The sequence below is a fragment of the Lontra canadensis genome, unplaced genomic scaffold, assembly GCF_010015895.1.
Source record: "Lontra canadensis isolate GAN:19392208 unplaced genomic scaffold, GSC_riverotter_1.0 scaffold88, whole genome shotgun sequence".
Lineage (NCBI taxonomy): Eukaryota > Metazoa > Chordata > Mammalia > Carnivora > Mustelidae > Lontra > Lontra canadensis.
The window spans coordinates 5,915,782-5,929,555 of NW_022631082.1; the positions used below are offsets into that span (position 1 = coordinate 5,915,782).

General features: G+C 48.3%; 1 protein-coding gene across 1 annotated transcript in view; it reads left to right on the forward strand.

The window, feature by feature from the left end:
* The window catches only part of LDLR (low density lipoprotein receptor), a 31,319-nt gene that overhangs the window by 4,535 nt on the left and 13,010 nt on the right, over positions 1 to 13,774 (forward strand). The window contains exons 2-6 of the mRNA XM_032884044.1: positions 4,822 to 4,944; positions 5,349 to 5,471; positions 7,991 to 8,377; positions 11,084 to 11,206; positions 12,563 to 12,685. Of these exons, the coding sequence (XP_032739935.1) occupies positions 4,822 to 4,944; positions 5,349 to 5,471; positions 7,991 to 8,377; positions 11,084 to 11,206; positions 12,563 to 12,685 (879 nt within the window). The remainder of the gene's footprint in view (positions 1 to 4,821; positions 4,945 to 5,348; positions 5,472 to 7,990; positions 8,378 to 11,083; positions 11,207 to 12,562; positions 12,686 to 13,774) is intronic.

Genomic DNA, 13,774 nt, shown 5'->3' on the forward strand with positions numbered 1-13,774 from the left:
CTGAGATCAAGACTCGCGCACTCCTCAGACCTGGCCTGCCAGGCGCCCCGCGCAGACACACCTCATTTTCTTACGCTTCGCAGATACTGCCTTTCTGCACACATGGAAGGTTTTGGCAACCCCTTGTGAAGCAAGTCAAGGTTTTTCCTGCACTTATTACTCACTTTATGTCTCTGTGTCACATTTTGGTAATTTAGTGTAAACATAGCTGCTGTATGCACTGAGAAGGCCAATTCATTGGACTCGCTTTATTGCGATACTCATTTTGTTGGGGTGATCGGAAACTGAACCTGCAAGGTATGCCTGTATGTAAATAATTAGATAATAAATGAAAAGTAAGTAAATAAATAGTTATTTGAGTTAAAATAGCTTTTTGGGGGCACCTAAGTGGCTCAGTCACTAAGCATCTGCCATTGGCTCAGGTCATGATCCTGGGGTCCTGGGATCGAGCCCTGAAGTGGTTTCCCTGCTCAGCAGGGAGCCTACTTCTCCCTCTCCCTCTGCCCCTCTCCCCACCGCACCACACTCCTGCTCAGTCTCTCTCTATCCTTTCTCTCAAATAAATAAAACTTTAAAATAATAATAAAAGAACGTTTTTTAAAAAGATTTTATTTTTAAATAATCTCTATGTCCAATATGGAGCTTAAACTCACGACCCTGAGATCAAGAGTTCCATCCCCACCGATGGAGGTGGCCAGGTGCCACTAGGAAGGCGGTTTTTAAACTGGGTCCCAATGTCCCCAGCCCCCAGGGCTTTCAGCCCAGGTTCAGGATCAGGTCCAAGCCTGGTGAAAATGATCAAGGGGTCTGGAGGCGCTCAACCAGTTGTGCCACCCAGATGCCCCTTGCGGTCCTATTTTAAACTAGGCCAGCTGTTCCCTTTTTTTTTCGACTAAATAGGGCTTTGGAATTCCTTGAACTTAGCATTGTCTTGCACCTGTGCCAGTATTTCTTCCAGGTCCCAGAAATTTTGCACTTTAACTTGAACTTTGCAGGTTCTGCCCTGTTACCCTCTTACAAGGTAGAGAGTAGAAGTGTTCCCCCTCTCCCAGCCCTTTGCATGGGGCGGTGAGGGACCTGGCTCTGATTTTCCCCATACCTATTGCACAAATTATTGCAACTGTGTCAGGCATTGGCCCATGCCTGTGTGGTGCTGCAAGGATGAAAAGGACATTCCTTGCCCTCAGGGGTTTTTAAATTTAGTGGGGAGACATGCAAGTAAAGAGGTGATTTTCCTGTAGTGTGATAAGAGTGAGAAATGGATGTTTTAGGAGCTCCTGGGGGTGCAAAACCCAGTTTTTTGGAAGGTCTGCTTCAAAGTTTAACTGTTAGTCAAGCAAATTACCCCCAAACTTAGTGGTTAGAACAACACACATTTAGGGGTGCCTGGGTGGCTCAGTGGGTTAAGCCTCTGCCTTCGGTTCAGGTCATGATCTCAGGGTCCTGGGATCAAGCCCCATGTCAGGCTCTCTGCTCAGCAGGGAGCCTGCTTCCCCTTCTCTCTCTGCCTGCCTCTCTGCCTACTAGACAGAGATCCAATCTCTGTCTATCAAATAAATAAATAAACTCTTTAAACAACAATAACAACAACAACACATTTGGGGGCACTTGGGCGGTGCAGTCCGTTAAGCATCCAACTCCTTGGTTTCGGGTCAGGTCATGATCTCAGGGTTGGGGGATCGAGCCCCGCATTGGGCTTCTCACTCATCGTGGAGTCTGCTTGAGGTTCTCTCTCCTTTCCCATTTGCCTTTCCCACTCGTGCTCTCTCTCTCTCTCTTTAAAATAAATAATCTTAAAAGCAACAACAACAACATGCATTTACTATCTCACAGTTTCTAAGGGTCAGGGATTTGGAAGCAGTACAGCTAGATGGTTTTGGCCCAGGGTCTTCCAGGAAGCTGCAGTCTGGATGATTGCAGGGGGGAAAAAATTAGGAGAGTTGGGACCAAGCTTCAGGAATTTGGGCTCTGAGGCTGTGAAACTTTTACGGGATTCAGCATGGAGGCAGAATATGGATCACGAGGTTCATTGTGGAAGGGGCAGGAGAAAGTCCTTTCTGCAGTGTTGTAATTCACGTTGCTTTTGGGGCAGGGAACAGTTGGTGAAATCTGGTGATCTCAAGGTCATCGTCCCCTTCGTTGCTTGTAGGCAAACTTTCAGGTCAGCAATTTATGGGGAAGACAGATGTCTGCAGATGTGTGTATGGAAGGCAATGGGCTGGAAGGAGTGCTGCCCCCGTGAGCTTGAAAAGGAAGTACTAGGCAGGTCCTTTTGGATCCGCCGTGGATCACCTTCACTCTCTGCCCCCTAATGTCTTGGCATTAATGTGGATGGAGACCACAGTTATCCCATTTTGGCCAAGAATGGCATGAGCTTTGTCTTTTTTTTTTTTTTTTTTAAAGATTTTATTTATTTATCTGACAGAGATCACAAGTAGGCAGAGAGGCAGGCACAGAGAGAGGGGGAAGCAGGCTCTCCGCCAAGCAGACAGCCTGATGTGGAACTCCATCCCAGGACCCTAGCTAGGATCATGACCCCAGCCGAAGGCAGAGGCTTTAACCCACTGAGCCACCCAGGCGCCCTGAGCTTTGTCATTTTAATGACTTGGTTTCCCCGTGATGTCAACCCCTAAAGGTTTTCTTCTCCGCCCGCCCCACCCCATGCTCCACAAATCTTTATTGACCCTCCTTGTTCATCCTAAAGAACAGAAGTGTTCTGATATATGTAAGCTTTCACCTGAAGGAAGGACTCTTTTTTTTTTTTTTTTAAGATTTTATTTATTTATTTGAGAGAGAGCAAGAATGAGAGAGAGAAAGAGAGCATGAGAAGTGGGGGAGGGTCAAGAAGCAGACTCCCCGCTGAGCAGGGAGCCCGATGTCAGACTCAATCTGAGCCAAAGGCAAACACTTAACCAAGTGAGCCAACCAGGTGCCCTACCCTGAAAGAGGACTTACTAAAAATACCCTTTTTATTTTGGAATTATATTAGATTTACAGAAAAGTTGCAAAGATACTGCAGAGAATTCTTTTAGAACCCGCATCCAGATTCCCCCAATGCTTAACATCTTACAGACAATGGTATATTTGTCAAAACTAAGAGTTTGGGGCCCCTGGGTGGCTCAGTCATTTAAGCTTCTGTCTTCAGCTCAGGTCATGATCCCAGGGTCCTGGGATCAAGCCCCGAGTTGGGCTCCCTGATCAGCAGGGATTCTGCTTCTCCCACTCCCTCAACCACTCTCCCTGCTTGTGCTCTCTCTAATAAATAAGTCTTTTTTTTTAATTAAAGATTTTATTTATTTATTTGACAGACAGAGATCACAAGTAGGCAGAGAGAGAGGAGGAAGTAGGCTCCCTGCTGAGCAGAGAGCCCAATGTGGGGCTCCATCCCAGGAGCCTGAGATCATGACCTGAGCTGAAGGCAGAGGCTTTACCCCACTGAGCCACCCAGGGCCCCTCTAATAAATAAGTCTTAAACAAAACAAAGCATAAAGCTAGGAGTTTAATGTTGGTCCATTACTGTTAACTCTAGACTTCATTTGGATTTCACCAACTTTTCCCTTTCCTCTTTCAGGACCCAGTCCAGAATTCCATGTTGCATTTGGCCCTGAAGTCTTTCATCATTGTCTTAACCAGTGCTTTCCAAACTCTTTCAGTCACATACCTCCACTGGTTTAAAACAAAAAAAACCAAAACAAAACAAAAAACCGCTATGTTCTCCCCAATATAATTATTCATGTAGACTACTACTACTGTATTAGGTACATCGTAAAATAAACTCCACAGAAAAGCACGATGTTGAACAAGATGAGCTAAAAATACTTAACACTTTAGGGGCGCCTGGGTGGCTCAGTGGGTTAAAGCCTCTGCCTTTGGCTCAGGTCATGATCTCAGGGCCCTGGGATCGAGCCCCGTATCGGGCTCTCTGCTCCACGGGGAGCCTGCTTCCTCCTCTCTCTCTGCCTACCTCTCTGACTACTTATAATCTCTGTCTATCAAATAAATAAATAAAAATCTTAAAAAAAAAAATCTGAGTCTTTATGGATGACTGGGTGGCTCAGTCAGTTAAGCTTCTGCCTTCAGCTCCTCAGGTCATGATCCCAGGGCCTTGGGTTCGAGTCCCACCTCGGGCTCCCTGCTCAGTGGAAAGCCTGCTTCTCCCTCTGCCTGCCACTCCCCCTGCTTGTGCTCTCTGTCAAATAAATAAAATCCTTAAAAAAAAAAAAAATCAGAGTCTTTGCTTTCCTAGAAAAAGTTGCTCTTATTATATCTTTTGCTACTGTCTCTGTTCCATTTCTTTTGATCTGACCTTCCATTTTATGATTATTTTTGCTCCAGCATCTGTTCTCTGACCTCTGTATTCATAATTTCTCATAATTTTTATCTCTTTATATTTCCTCCCTGCCTACTGGAGTTGACCCCTCATTTTTCCTTCTGCTGAATGATTTCACACTCTCAATTTTCCTCATTACTGTTGCCAGTACAGGTTTGTAATATGTTAAATCATTTAAATCATTTTCTTTTTTCATGGGCAGGGACGTTAGATGATCTTGTTTCCTACCTCAGTGGGTTCATACACTGAACCCAACAACCGTTATGTCAAGTTTCACACACCGTGGGCAAGTCACTCTTCTAGATCTGTTCTTTGCATCCTCCGCTGCACTTGTGGTTCATGAAATGTGTTGTGTGTGTTTTATTTCCTGGGAAGGATCAGATTCTATTTCTGGTTCATTCTGCAGCTGGCAGGAAATAGAAACACACAGGTGGCGTTGTCAGTTTCCCATTCTGGCGCTGAATGGTCCTTCCTCTTCCCTTCTCTCTCAGTGGAAGACAAATGCGGCAGAAACGAGTTCCAGTGCCAAGATGGGAAGTGCATCTCCTACAAGTGGGTTTGTGACGGGAGCGCCGAATGCCCAGATGCCTCAGATGAGTCCCAGGAGACCTGCAGTGAGTCCCCTTTGGGCGTGACACACTTCCTGCCCTTTTTGATGAGAGTGGGTGACAGGTGAACAGCAGCCAGCAGACTGATGTGTTCAGCCATGAATTGGGACTTGGGGAAGCGATATTTCTGGAACTTTGCCAGCTCCAAAAAAAAAAAAAGAGGTGAAATTCACATAACGCAAAATTAACCATTTTAAAGGAACCAGTTCAGTGATATTTATATGGTCACGGTACTGTACAGCCATCACCTCTCTCTCCTAAGGTTTCCATCCCTTTATGTCTGACTTTTTGGGAGGGGGCCCAGAAAGTTGGGCTTGGCACCCTGTTTCTGAAAACTGTTTTTGTTCTGCAAAGCGGGGTCTGGAGTGACCGATTGGGGGAGGAAAGGCTCAGTCCCGTTTCTCCCACAGTGTCTGTCACCTGTAAGTCGGGGGACTTCAGCTGCGGAGGCCGTGTCAACCGCTGCATCCCTCAGTTCTGGAGATGTGACGGCCAGGTGGACTGCGAGAATGGCTCGGACGAGCAAGGCTGTTGTAAGTTGCTCCCTTCCCCGATAGCCGTGCACTGGCCCCACTGGGTCCCTGCCGTCCCGGTCCCCGGGCTGCAGTTACAGTTGCTGTCCCAGGCCGTCCTGCCCCAGCTGAGCTCCGGATTGGCTCTTCAGTCCCTCTTCTAGAAGCTTCCACCAAGCCCCCTTGTGCGTTTTTTTTTTTTTTTTTTTTAAGATTTTATTTATTTATTTGTCAGAGAAAGAGAGAGAGAGATCACAAGTAGGCCGAGAGGCAGGCAGAGGCAGTGGGAGAAGCAGGTTCCCTGCCGAGCAAGGAGCCCGATGTGGGACTCGATCCCAGGATGCTGGGATCATGACCTGAGCCGAAGGCAGCCGCTTAACCAACTGAGCCACCCAGGCGTCACCCCCTTGTGCGTTTGAACCCTACTTTGCCCACACTGCAATGCAGGGCATAGGGTTGGTGCCACCTCTTAGGGTGGTCAGCATACTCAGGCTGTCCCTGCCAAGTGTCCCCTGACCCCAACCGTGTGGCACATCTCTGGTGAACCACTGTGACCACCACCAGCCACCCCGGGCGGCTGAGCACACAGTAGGTGTCATCGGCTGAGACCATATCGCTCAGCTGACCACCAGGAAGAGGAAAGCTTCACCGGGTTGTGGCTTCTGGGGAGAAACAGGGCCAAGAGTCCCGGAGGGGGAGGCACGTTGGAGAGCGGGGTGTCTGTCTTGGCTCTGCAGTGTTAGTTAGTTAGTTACTGAGTTGTAGAGTTTTGTTTTGTTGTGTTTTTTAATGGAGTAGGGCTCTGAGAAAAATAAGCGGGACAAATTTAAATAAGATAATGTCAGATCTTCAAGTTCAGAAAATTTAAAAATCCATAAAAATAATAATTAAAAAAACAACATGCGTGTGTTCACATACATTCACTTGAGAAATGTGTGTCTCACTGGGCTTAATGGTCGCCTGACGAAACACCTCCTCGGGGAACATTTAGAAATAAAATGGAGTATTGTTCTTTTCCCACGTACCTTGTTTTTCCTTCCAGCTTTATTGTGATATAATTGACATACAACATTATGTAAGTTTAAAGAGTAGATTGGGGGGGAGAATTAATTTAAAAAACAAAATTTTTTAAAAATTTTATTTATTTATTTGACAGCACAAGCAGGTAGAGTAGCAGGTAGAGGGAGAAGCAGGCTCTCCACCAAGCAGGGAGCCCAATGCAGGGCTTGATCCCACGACCCTGGGATCAGGACCCCAGCTGAACGCAGTTGCCCAACGAACTGAGCCACCCAGGCACTCCTAAAAAAAGAAATTTTTTTTTAAGTTGCCAGTTTCTTTTTTTTCCTCACTCTAAAGATTTTACTTACTTATTTGAGAGAGTGAGTGGGAGGGAGAGGGACAGAGAACCCAAATCCAACTCTGTGCTGAGCGTGGAGCCTGGTGTGGGGCTGAGATCATGGTAAGATCAGGACCTGAGCTGAAATCAGCAGTTGGACACACAACCAACCGTTCAACCAACCAAGTCACCCAGATGCCCCCCAACCACCTCTTTTTAAAAAATCCTTTTGGGGGTGCCTGGGTGGCTCAGTGGGTTAAGCCTCTGCGTTTGGCTCAGGTCATGATCTGAGTCCTGGGAACTGGCCCCGCATCAGGCTCTCTGCTCAGCAGGGAGCCTGCTTCCCCCTCCCCCACTTTCTGCCTGCCTCTCTCCCTACTTGTGATCTCTGTCAAATACATAAATAAAATCTTTAAAAAAAAATTCTTTTGGATGGGGGGAGCACCTGGGTAGCTCAGTCTCTTGGTTTTATCTTGGGTCATGATCTCAGGATCATGAGATGGAACCCCAAGCAGGCTCTGTGCTGGCCATGGAGTCTGCTTAAGATTCTCTCTCTCCTTCTTCCTCTGCTTCTCCCACCCGCTTTGTGTGTAGACTCTCTCTCTCAAAAAAAAAAAAAAAAAAAAAAAAAGGAGTAGGTGATGATTGTATACACATATATATTACAAAATGAGCACCACTGCAGTCGTGGCCAGCACCTCCTTCATGTCCCACAATCACCACATTTTGGCAGGTGTTTCTTTTAATAATAACAGCAAACTTTTTTTTTTTTTTTTTGAGATTTTTTTAATTTGTTTGTCAGAGAGAGCAAGAGCTTGAGCACAAGCAGAGCCGCAGGCAGAGGAAGAAGCAGGCTCCCCACTTAGCAATGCGGGGCTTGATCCCAGGACCCTGGGATCATGACCTGAGCTGCAGGCAGACGTTTAACCAACTGAGCCACCTGGGTATCCCAACAGCAGACTCTTAAATAGTGCTTCCCTTGGGCCTGGCCTAGGTACAAATGGGGCAACGGAGGCACAGAGGGGCCCCAGGAGTGGGCTGGGGAGGCTGACCTTGCAGGGGTTCCCTATCCGGGGGCCTCTGCAGGGTCTCCGACTGAGGTCTGGGCTTTCCTGGACTCAGTGTCCTCATCTGTAAAATGGCTGTTCATGAGAAGAGGGGACTCTCTGGTGACCGGGTTGTCCTTTCCCACCCACCCCTGCAGTACCCAAGACGTGCTCCGAGAACGAGTTCCGCTGCCAGGATGGGAAGTGCATCGCCCTGGACTTTGTCTGTGACTCGGACCGGGACTGTTTGGACGGGTCTGACGAGGCGTCCTGCCCCGTGCCCACCTGTGGCCCTGCCAACTTCCAGTGCAACAACTCAGCCTGCATCCCCGAGCTGTGGGCTTGTGATGGCGACCCCGACTGCAAGGACGGCTCAGATGAGTGGCCGCAGCACTGCGAGGGCCGCAAGCTGTCAGTCCCCCAATACGACAACGGCCCGTGCTCGGCCCTTGAGTTTCACTGCCAGAGCGGCGAATGTATCCACTCCAGCTGGCGCTGTGACGGCGGCCCTGACTGCAAGGACAAGTCCGACGAGGAGAACTGCAGTAAGGGCACTGCGCGGGAGGTCCTCTCCCCTGTCCCTGTGCTCCCCCTGGGGTGGGGCGGGTCGGCCTTTCTGTGCTTAGACAATGCCAAGTCCCGCCGCAGTCTCCTTCCATGTTTCTGTCCGTGTTCCCAATCGCAGGGAGGAGCAAGCCTCCATAAACAGAGACCCTGTCTTTAACTCCAAATAGTGTGGATTTCACCCCCCCTTTTTTTTTTTTTTTTAAGATTTTATTTGTTTATTTGACAGAGAGATCATAAGTAGGCAGAGAGGCAGCGAGAGAGGAGGAAGCAGGCTCCCCGCCGAGCAGAGAGCCCTGACTTGGGGCTCGATCCCAGGACCCTGGGATCAGGACCTGAGCTTAAGTCAGAGGCTTTCACCCAGTGAGCCACCCAAGCGCCCCGAGTTCACCCTTTTTTTGACCAGGGGAGCAAGTCACAGCTGCAATACTGTCTTCGTCCAGACAGGATCCCGGGCTCCAGGCCTGGTAGGTGAGGCCAGAGGCCAAGGACTACTCCTCCCTGCACTGTGTTCTCTTTCCCCATGGAATGGGGCAAGAGCTTTGGCCTTGGCAGGCTTTTTTGACTGGAGTCCACACCATGCCACTGAACTTTCTGGGGGCGGTGGAGACCTCCCACATTGGCACCGCCCAGTGCGGGAGCTCGTGCAAGCAAAGAAGGGAATATTTTGTTTTGGTTCACTTCTGTGAATTGAAAGTTAAGTAGCCGCACGTGGTGAGCGGCTCCTGTGTTGGAGGCCGTGAAGATAAAGGATTGTGCTACCCAGACCCTGGCCCCGAGTCCGTCATTCCTGAAGGGGCACCGTTACTTCCAAGCCAGCGGCGGAGCTCCTGTGAACCTAGAACGTGTTTTCGTGTCTCGGTTTCTTTGGTACCTTTGCCCCCATGCACTGTTTTCATAGAATTGTAATCTCAGTGTAGATGGTATTAGACTTTTTAAGAATCACTTAAAAAAAAAAAATTTTTTTTTTTTTAAGTTTATGGCTTTTTTTTGTTTTTTTGTTTTGCTTTCTTTTGCTTTTAGTAATCCCTGCACCCCACCTGGGGCTCAAACTCACAACCCAGAGATCAAGAGTTGCACACTCTTCCAACAGAGCCCGACAGGCACCCCTAAAAGTCACATTTTATTTATTTATTTTTTAATTTTATTTATTTATTTTTAAAGATTTTATTTATTTATTTGACAGACAGAGATCTCAAGTAGGCAGAGAGGCAGGCAGAGAGAGGAGGAAGCAGGCTCCCTGATGAGCAGAGAGCCCAATGTGGGGTTCGATCCCAGGACCCTGAGATCATGTCCTGAGCTGAAGGCAGAGGCTTTAACCCACTGAGCCACCCAGGCGCCCCTAAAAGTCACATTTTAAAATAATGGATGACTGTATACAGTGTGCACTAAAACTCAACACAAACTCCCTTAATCCTCATTATGTGAGCAGGCATTCCCCCCTCTTTACAGATGGGGAAACTGAGGCCCAGGAGGGGTGACTAATCAGAGGACACACACTTGTGAAAATAAAAAATTTGTCTTTTGTCCTCGGTGTCCTCTCCTGCACATTTGTCCTGCTTCACAGTGTTAGACTGTGCTGTACGCAGTGGCATTGACCGAATTTGTCACTATCTGGTCTGCCTCTGTCTAGCTGGGGAACACGCCGTTGCTTTTCTGCTGAGAGTGGCCTGTCGACCCTACCAGGTGTTTACAAATCATGTGTTCTTGGGGAGCCTGACTGGCTCTGTCAGTAGAGCATGTGACTCTTGATCTCAAGGTTGTAAGTTCAAGCCCCATACTGGGTGTAGAGATGACTGAAAATCTTAAAAAAAATTATTTTTGTGTTCTTAGAAATGTAGATGTGAAAAGATTGGAGGAAACTCCAGGAAAACTCAGTGGTGCTGTTAGGGTGCTCCCCCCACTTTCTTATTTTTCAAACTTTGCTCTGTGGCTTTAGTTATGATTGTCTGGGATTCTTCTTCTTTGAGGAAAAGAGTACCTACTGCTATGAAAGAAAATCTAAAACTACATAGATTTGGGGTGGCTGGGTGGCTCGGTCCGACTCTTGATTTCAGCTCAGGTCATGATCTCAGAGTTGGGAGATTGACCCCTGCATCAGGCTCCGTGCTAGGCATGGAACCTACTTAAGATTCTCTCTCTCTCTCCCTCTGCCCTTCCCCCACCTTAAAAAAAGAAAGAAAGAAATTAGACTACATTGGTTAAAATTTAGAATGTGAAGACGGGGGCGCCTGGGTGGCTCAGTGGGTTAGGCCGCTGCCTTCGGCTCAGGTCATTATCTCAGGGTCCTGGGATCGAGTCCTGCATCGGGCTCTCTGCTCAGCAGGGAGCCTGCTTCATTCTCACTCTCTCTGCCTGCCTCTCTGCCTACTTGTGATATCTCTCTGTCAAATAAATAAAAAATAATAATAATAATAATTAAAAAATAGAATGTGAAGACAGGTGTTCCCTGAAGACTTTTTCTCCAGATGGGAAGCAGATAAAATGGATAAGCCACTGTCTCCTGCCCATGGAAGTGGTGGGACTTGTTTTTTCCCACATCTGAAATCTTTCTTGTTATCTGTTTTCCCTGGTGCCCGAGGCAGGCAGGACATTGCTGCTTCAAAGCTGGTAGGTTGTTTGTCCCCCCCCCCCCCCCCCCCCCGCTGCTCCTTGAGAGAAACCAGCATGTGCCCTGTCTTTCCTAGCTGTGGCCACATGCCGGCCTGATGAGTTCCAGTGCTCAGACGGGACCTGTATCCATGGCAGCCGGCAGTGTGACCGGGAATATGACTGTAAGGACTCAAGCGACGAGCTTGGATGCATCAACGGTAAGCTCCTCTCGGGGCAGCCCCGTGCCCGCTGTGTGTCCTCGGGCCAGTTACTTGCCCTCCCTGAACCTCCCTTCCATTTATCTGACCAACGAGCATCACGAAAGCATCTGTTTCAGGACTGTGAGATTCTAATGAGGCCAAAGTATGCAGGGCTTCTGTCTTTGAACTCGGCAGGTAAAGCACTGTCCTGTGCTTACGGTGTGACATTTCCACTCCTGGGAGTGATCCTGGGAGAAACTCGCACCTGTAACCAGGAGGCGGGCTTCGGAGTTTAGGGAGCAGCACCGGCCTAACGGCAGGACACTAGGAGCAACCCCGTTGTTTATCAGTAGAATTCACTTGAAAATTGTTTTTTTTGTTTGTTTGTTTGTTTGTTTTTAAGATTTTATTTATTTATTTGACAGAGATCACAAGTAGGCAGAGAGAGAGAGAGAGGAGGAGGAGGCAGGCTTCCCGCTGAGCAGAGAGCCCGATGCGGAGCTCAATCCCAGGACCCTGGGATCATGACCTGAGCCGAAGGCAGACGCTTAACCATCTGAGCCACCTAGGCGCCCCTTATTTATTATTCTTAAAGTTTTTATTTTCCTTTATTTATTTAAAGATTTTACTTATTTATTTGACAGAGACTCAACGAGAGAGGGAACACAAGCAGGGGGAGTGGGAGACGGAGAAGCAGGTTCCCTGCTGAGCTGGGAGGCCGAGGTGGGGCTGGATCTTAGGACCCTGGGATCATGATCTGAGCTGAAGGCAGATGCCTAATGACTGAGCCACCCAGGCACCCTTATTTATTTATTTTTTGAGATTTTATTTATATGAGAGAGCATGGGGTGGGGGTCACAGGGAGAAGCAGACTCCCTGCAGAGCAGGGAGCTCGATGCAGGACTCAATCCTGGGACCCCAGGATCATGACCTGAGCCAAAGGCAGTCACTTAACCAAATGAGCCACCGAGGTGCCCCTGTTCATTTATTTTTAGAGACAGAGTGTATGAGGGCCGGGAGGGAGAGGGAGATAAGAGAAATCTTAAGCAGGCTTCACGCCCAGTGCAGAGCCCAAGGCGGGACTCGATCTCACAATCCTGAGATCTTGATCTGAGCTGAAATCCAGTCCAACTGAGCCACCCAGGTGCCCCCCCCACCCCCGCCGAACAAACTTTTGTGAACAAGAAGTTAAATTCTGATAATGTAATTTTTGACAATCGTGGTAAACAACATCTAACAGAAAATACTTACCACCTTTACCATTCTTCAGTATTTATTTCCATGACACTAAGTACACTGTTACATCTTAATTATGAACACATTTACATATCATCTCGTTCTCGGAAGTACCTGATCGTCCTCTTTGGTTCTTAGTGACACTGTGCGAGGGGCCCAGCAAGTTCAAGTGCCACAGCGGCGAATGCATCACGCTGGACAAAGTGTGCAACTCGGTCAGGGACTGTCAGGACTGGTCGGACGAGCCCCTCAAGGAGTGTGGTGAGCACCCCCCACCCCCCGGGTGCAGACAGTTCTCTGGGTCTTACGGGGAGCTGGGGCTGGGACCCAGACGTGGCTATGCTGTGGGGCTGCAAGTCTCCTGCCCACCCCTGCCTGTGAGTGTTATAGCTCTGCAGCAACACAGACATGGGGTCCTAGGGGAGAAACCTCAGTGTTCACATCTGTAGGATGGGACAGTAAGGGCCCAACATCCTAGGGCTGCTGGGGGTTGGCTGTTGCGATGCTTGTCAAGTTTCAGCAGTGCACCGTAACCTGTGGCCATGTAAATATTGTGGACTTGACCAGCTGTACGGTCTGTCACAGCTGTTCAGCAGGAGCTGAGTTGCAGGCAGAAGACGGCCTACAAATGCACATGCGCACATGAACGCCTGTGGCCGTGCTCCAAGCAAACCTTATCATGGACACTGATGTCTGAACTGTTCATGGGGCACAAAATACTGTTTTGCTTTTGATCCTTATTTTTCTTTTCAACTGTTTAAAAACAATCAAAAGAATTCTTAGCTTTGGGGCCATGCAGGAACAGATTGGTAGGCTGGCATGGGCCGAAGCCCTGTAAAGAGAGCCAGGGCGTGGGTGCCAGCGCCGAGCGCCCCGGGCCTGGTCCAGCACTGCGATCTGGGGCAGGTCTTGGAGTCTGGCCAGGCCTCGGTTTCCACAGCTATAGTTCAGCTACCTGTATGGTTTTGGGGAGTTAGTACATGCAACTGTGGAACATGGTTTTTTAGTTTTTTATAATCAAGAACATTTTGAAATATGTTTTATAAAAAAAAAAAAAGTAGGATTTACCATCTTAACCATTTTTTTAAAATTTATTTATTTATTTATTTGACACAGCGAGAAAGAGAGATCACAAGTAGGCAGAGAAGCAGGCAGGGGGGGTGGGGAACAGGCTCCCTGCGGAGCAGAGAGCCTGATGTGGGGCTCGATCCCAGGACCCTGAGATCATGACCTGAGCCGAAAGAAGAGGCTTAACCCACTAAGCCACTGAAGTGCCCCCATCTTAACCATTTTTAAGCGTCCAGTTCAGTGACATTAAGCAGACTCACATGGTTATGCAGCCATCCCCAC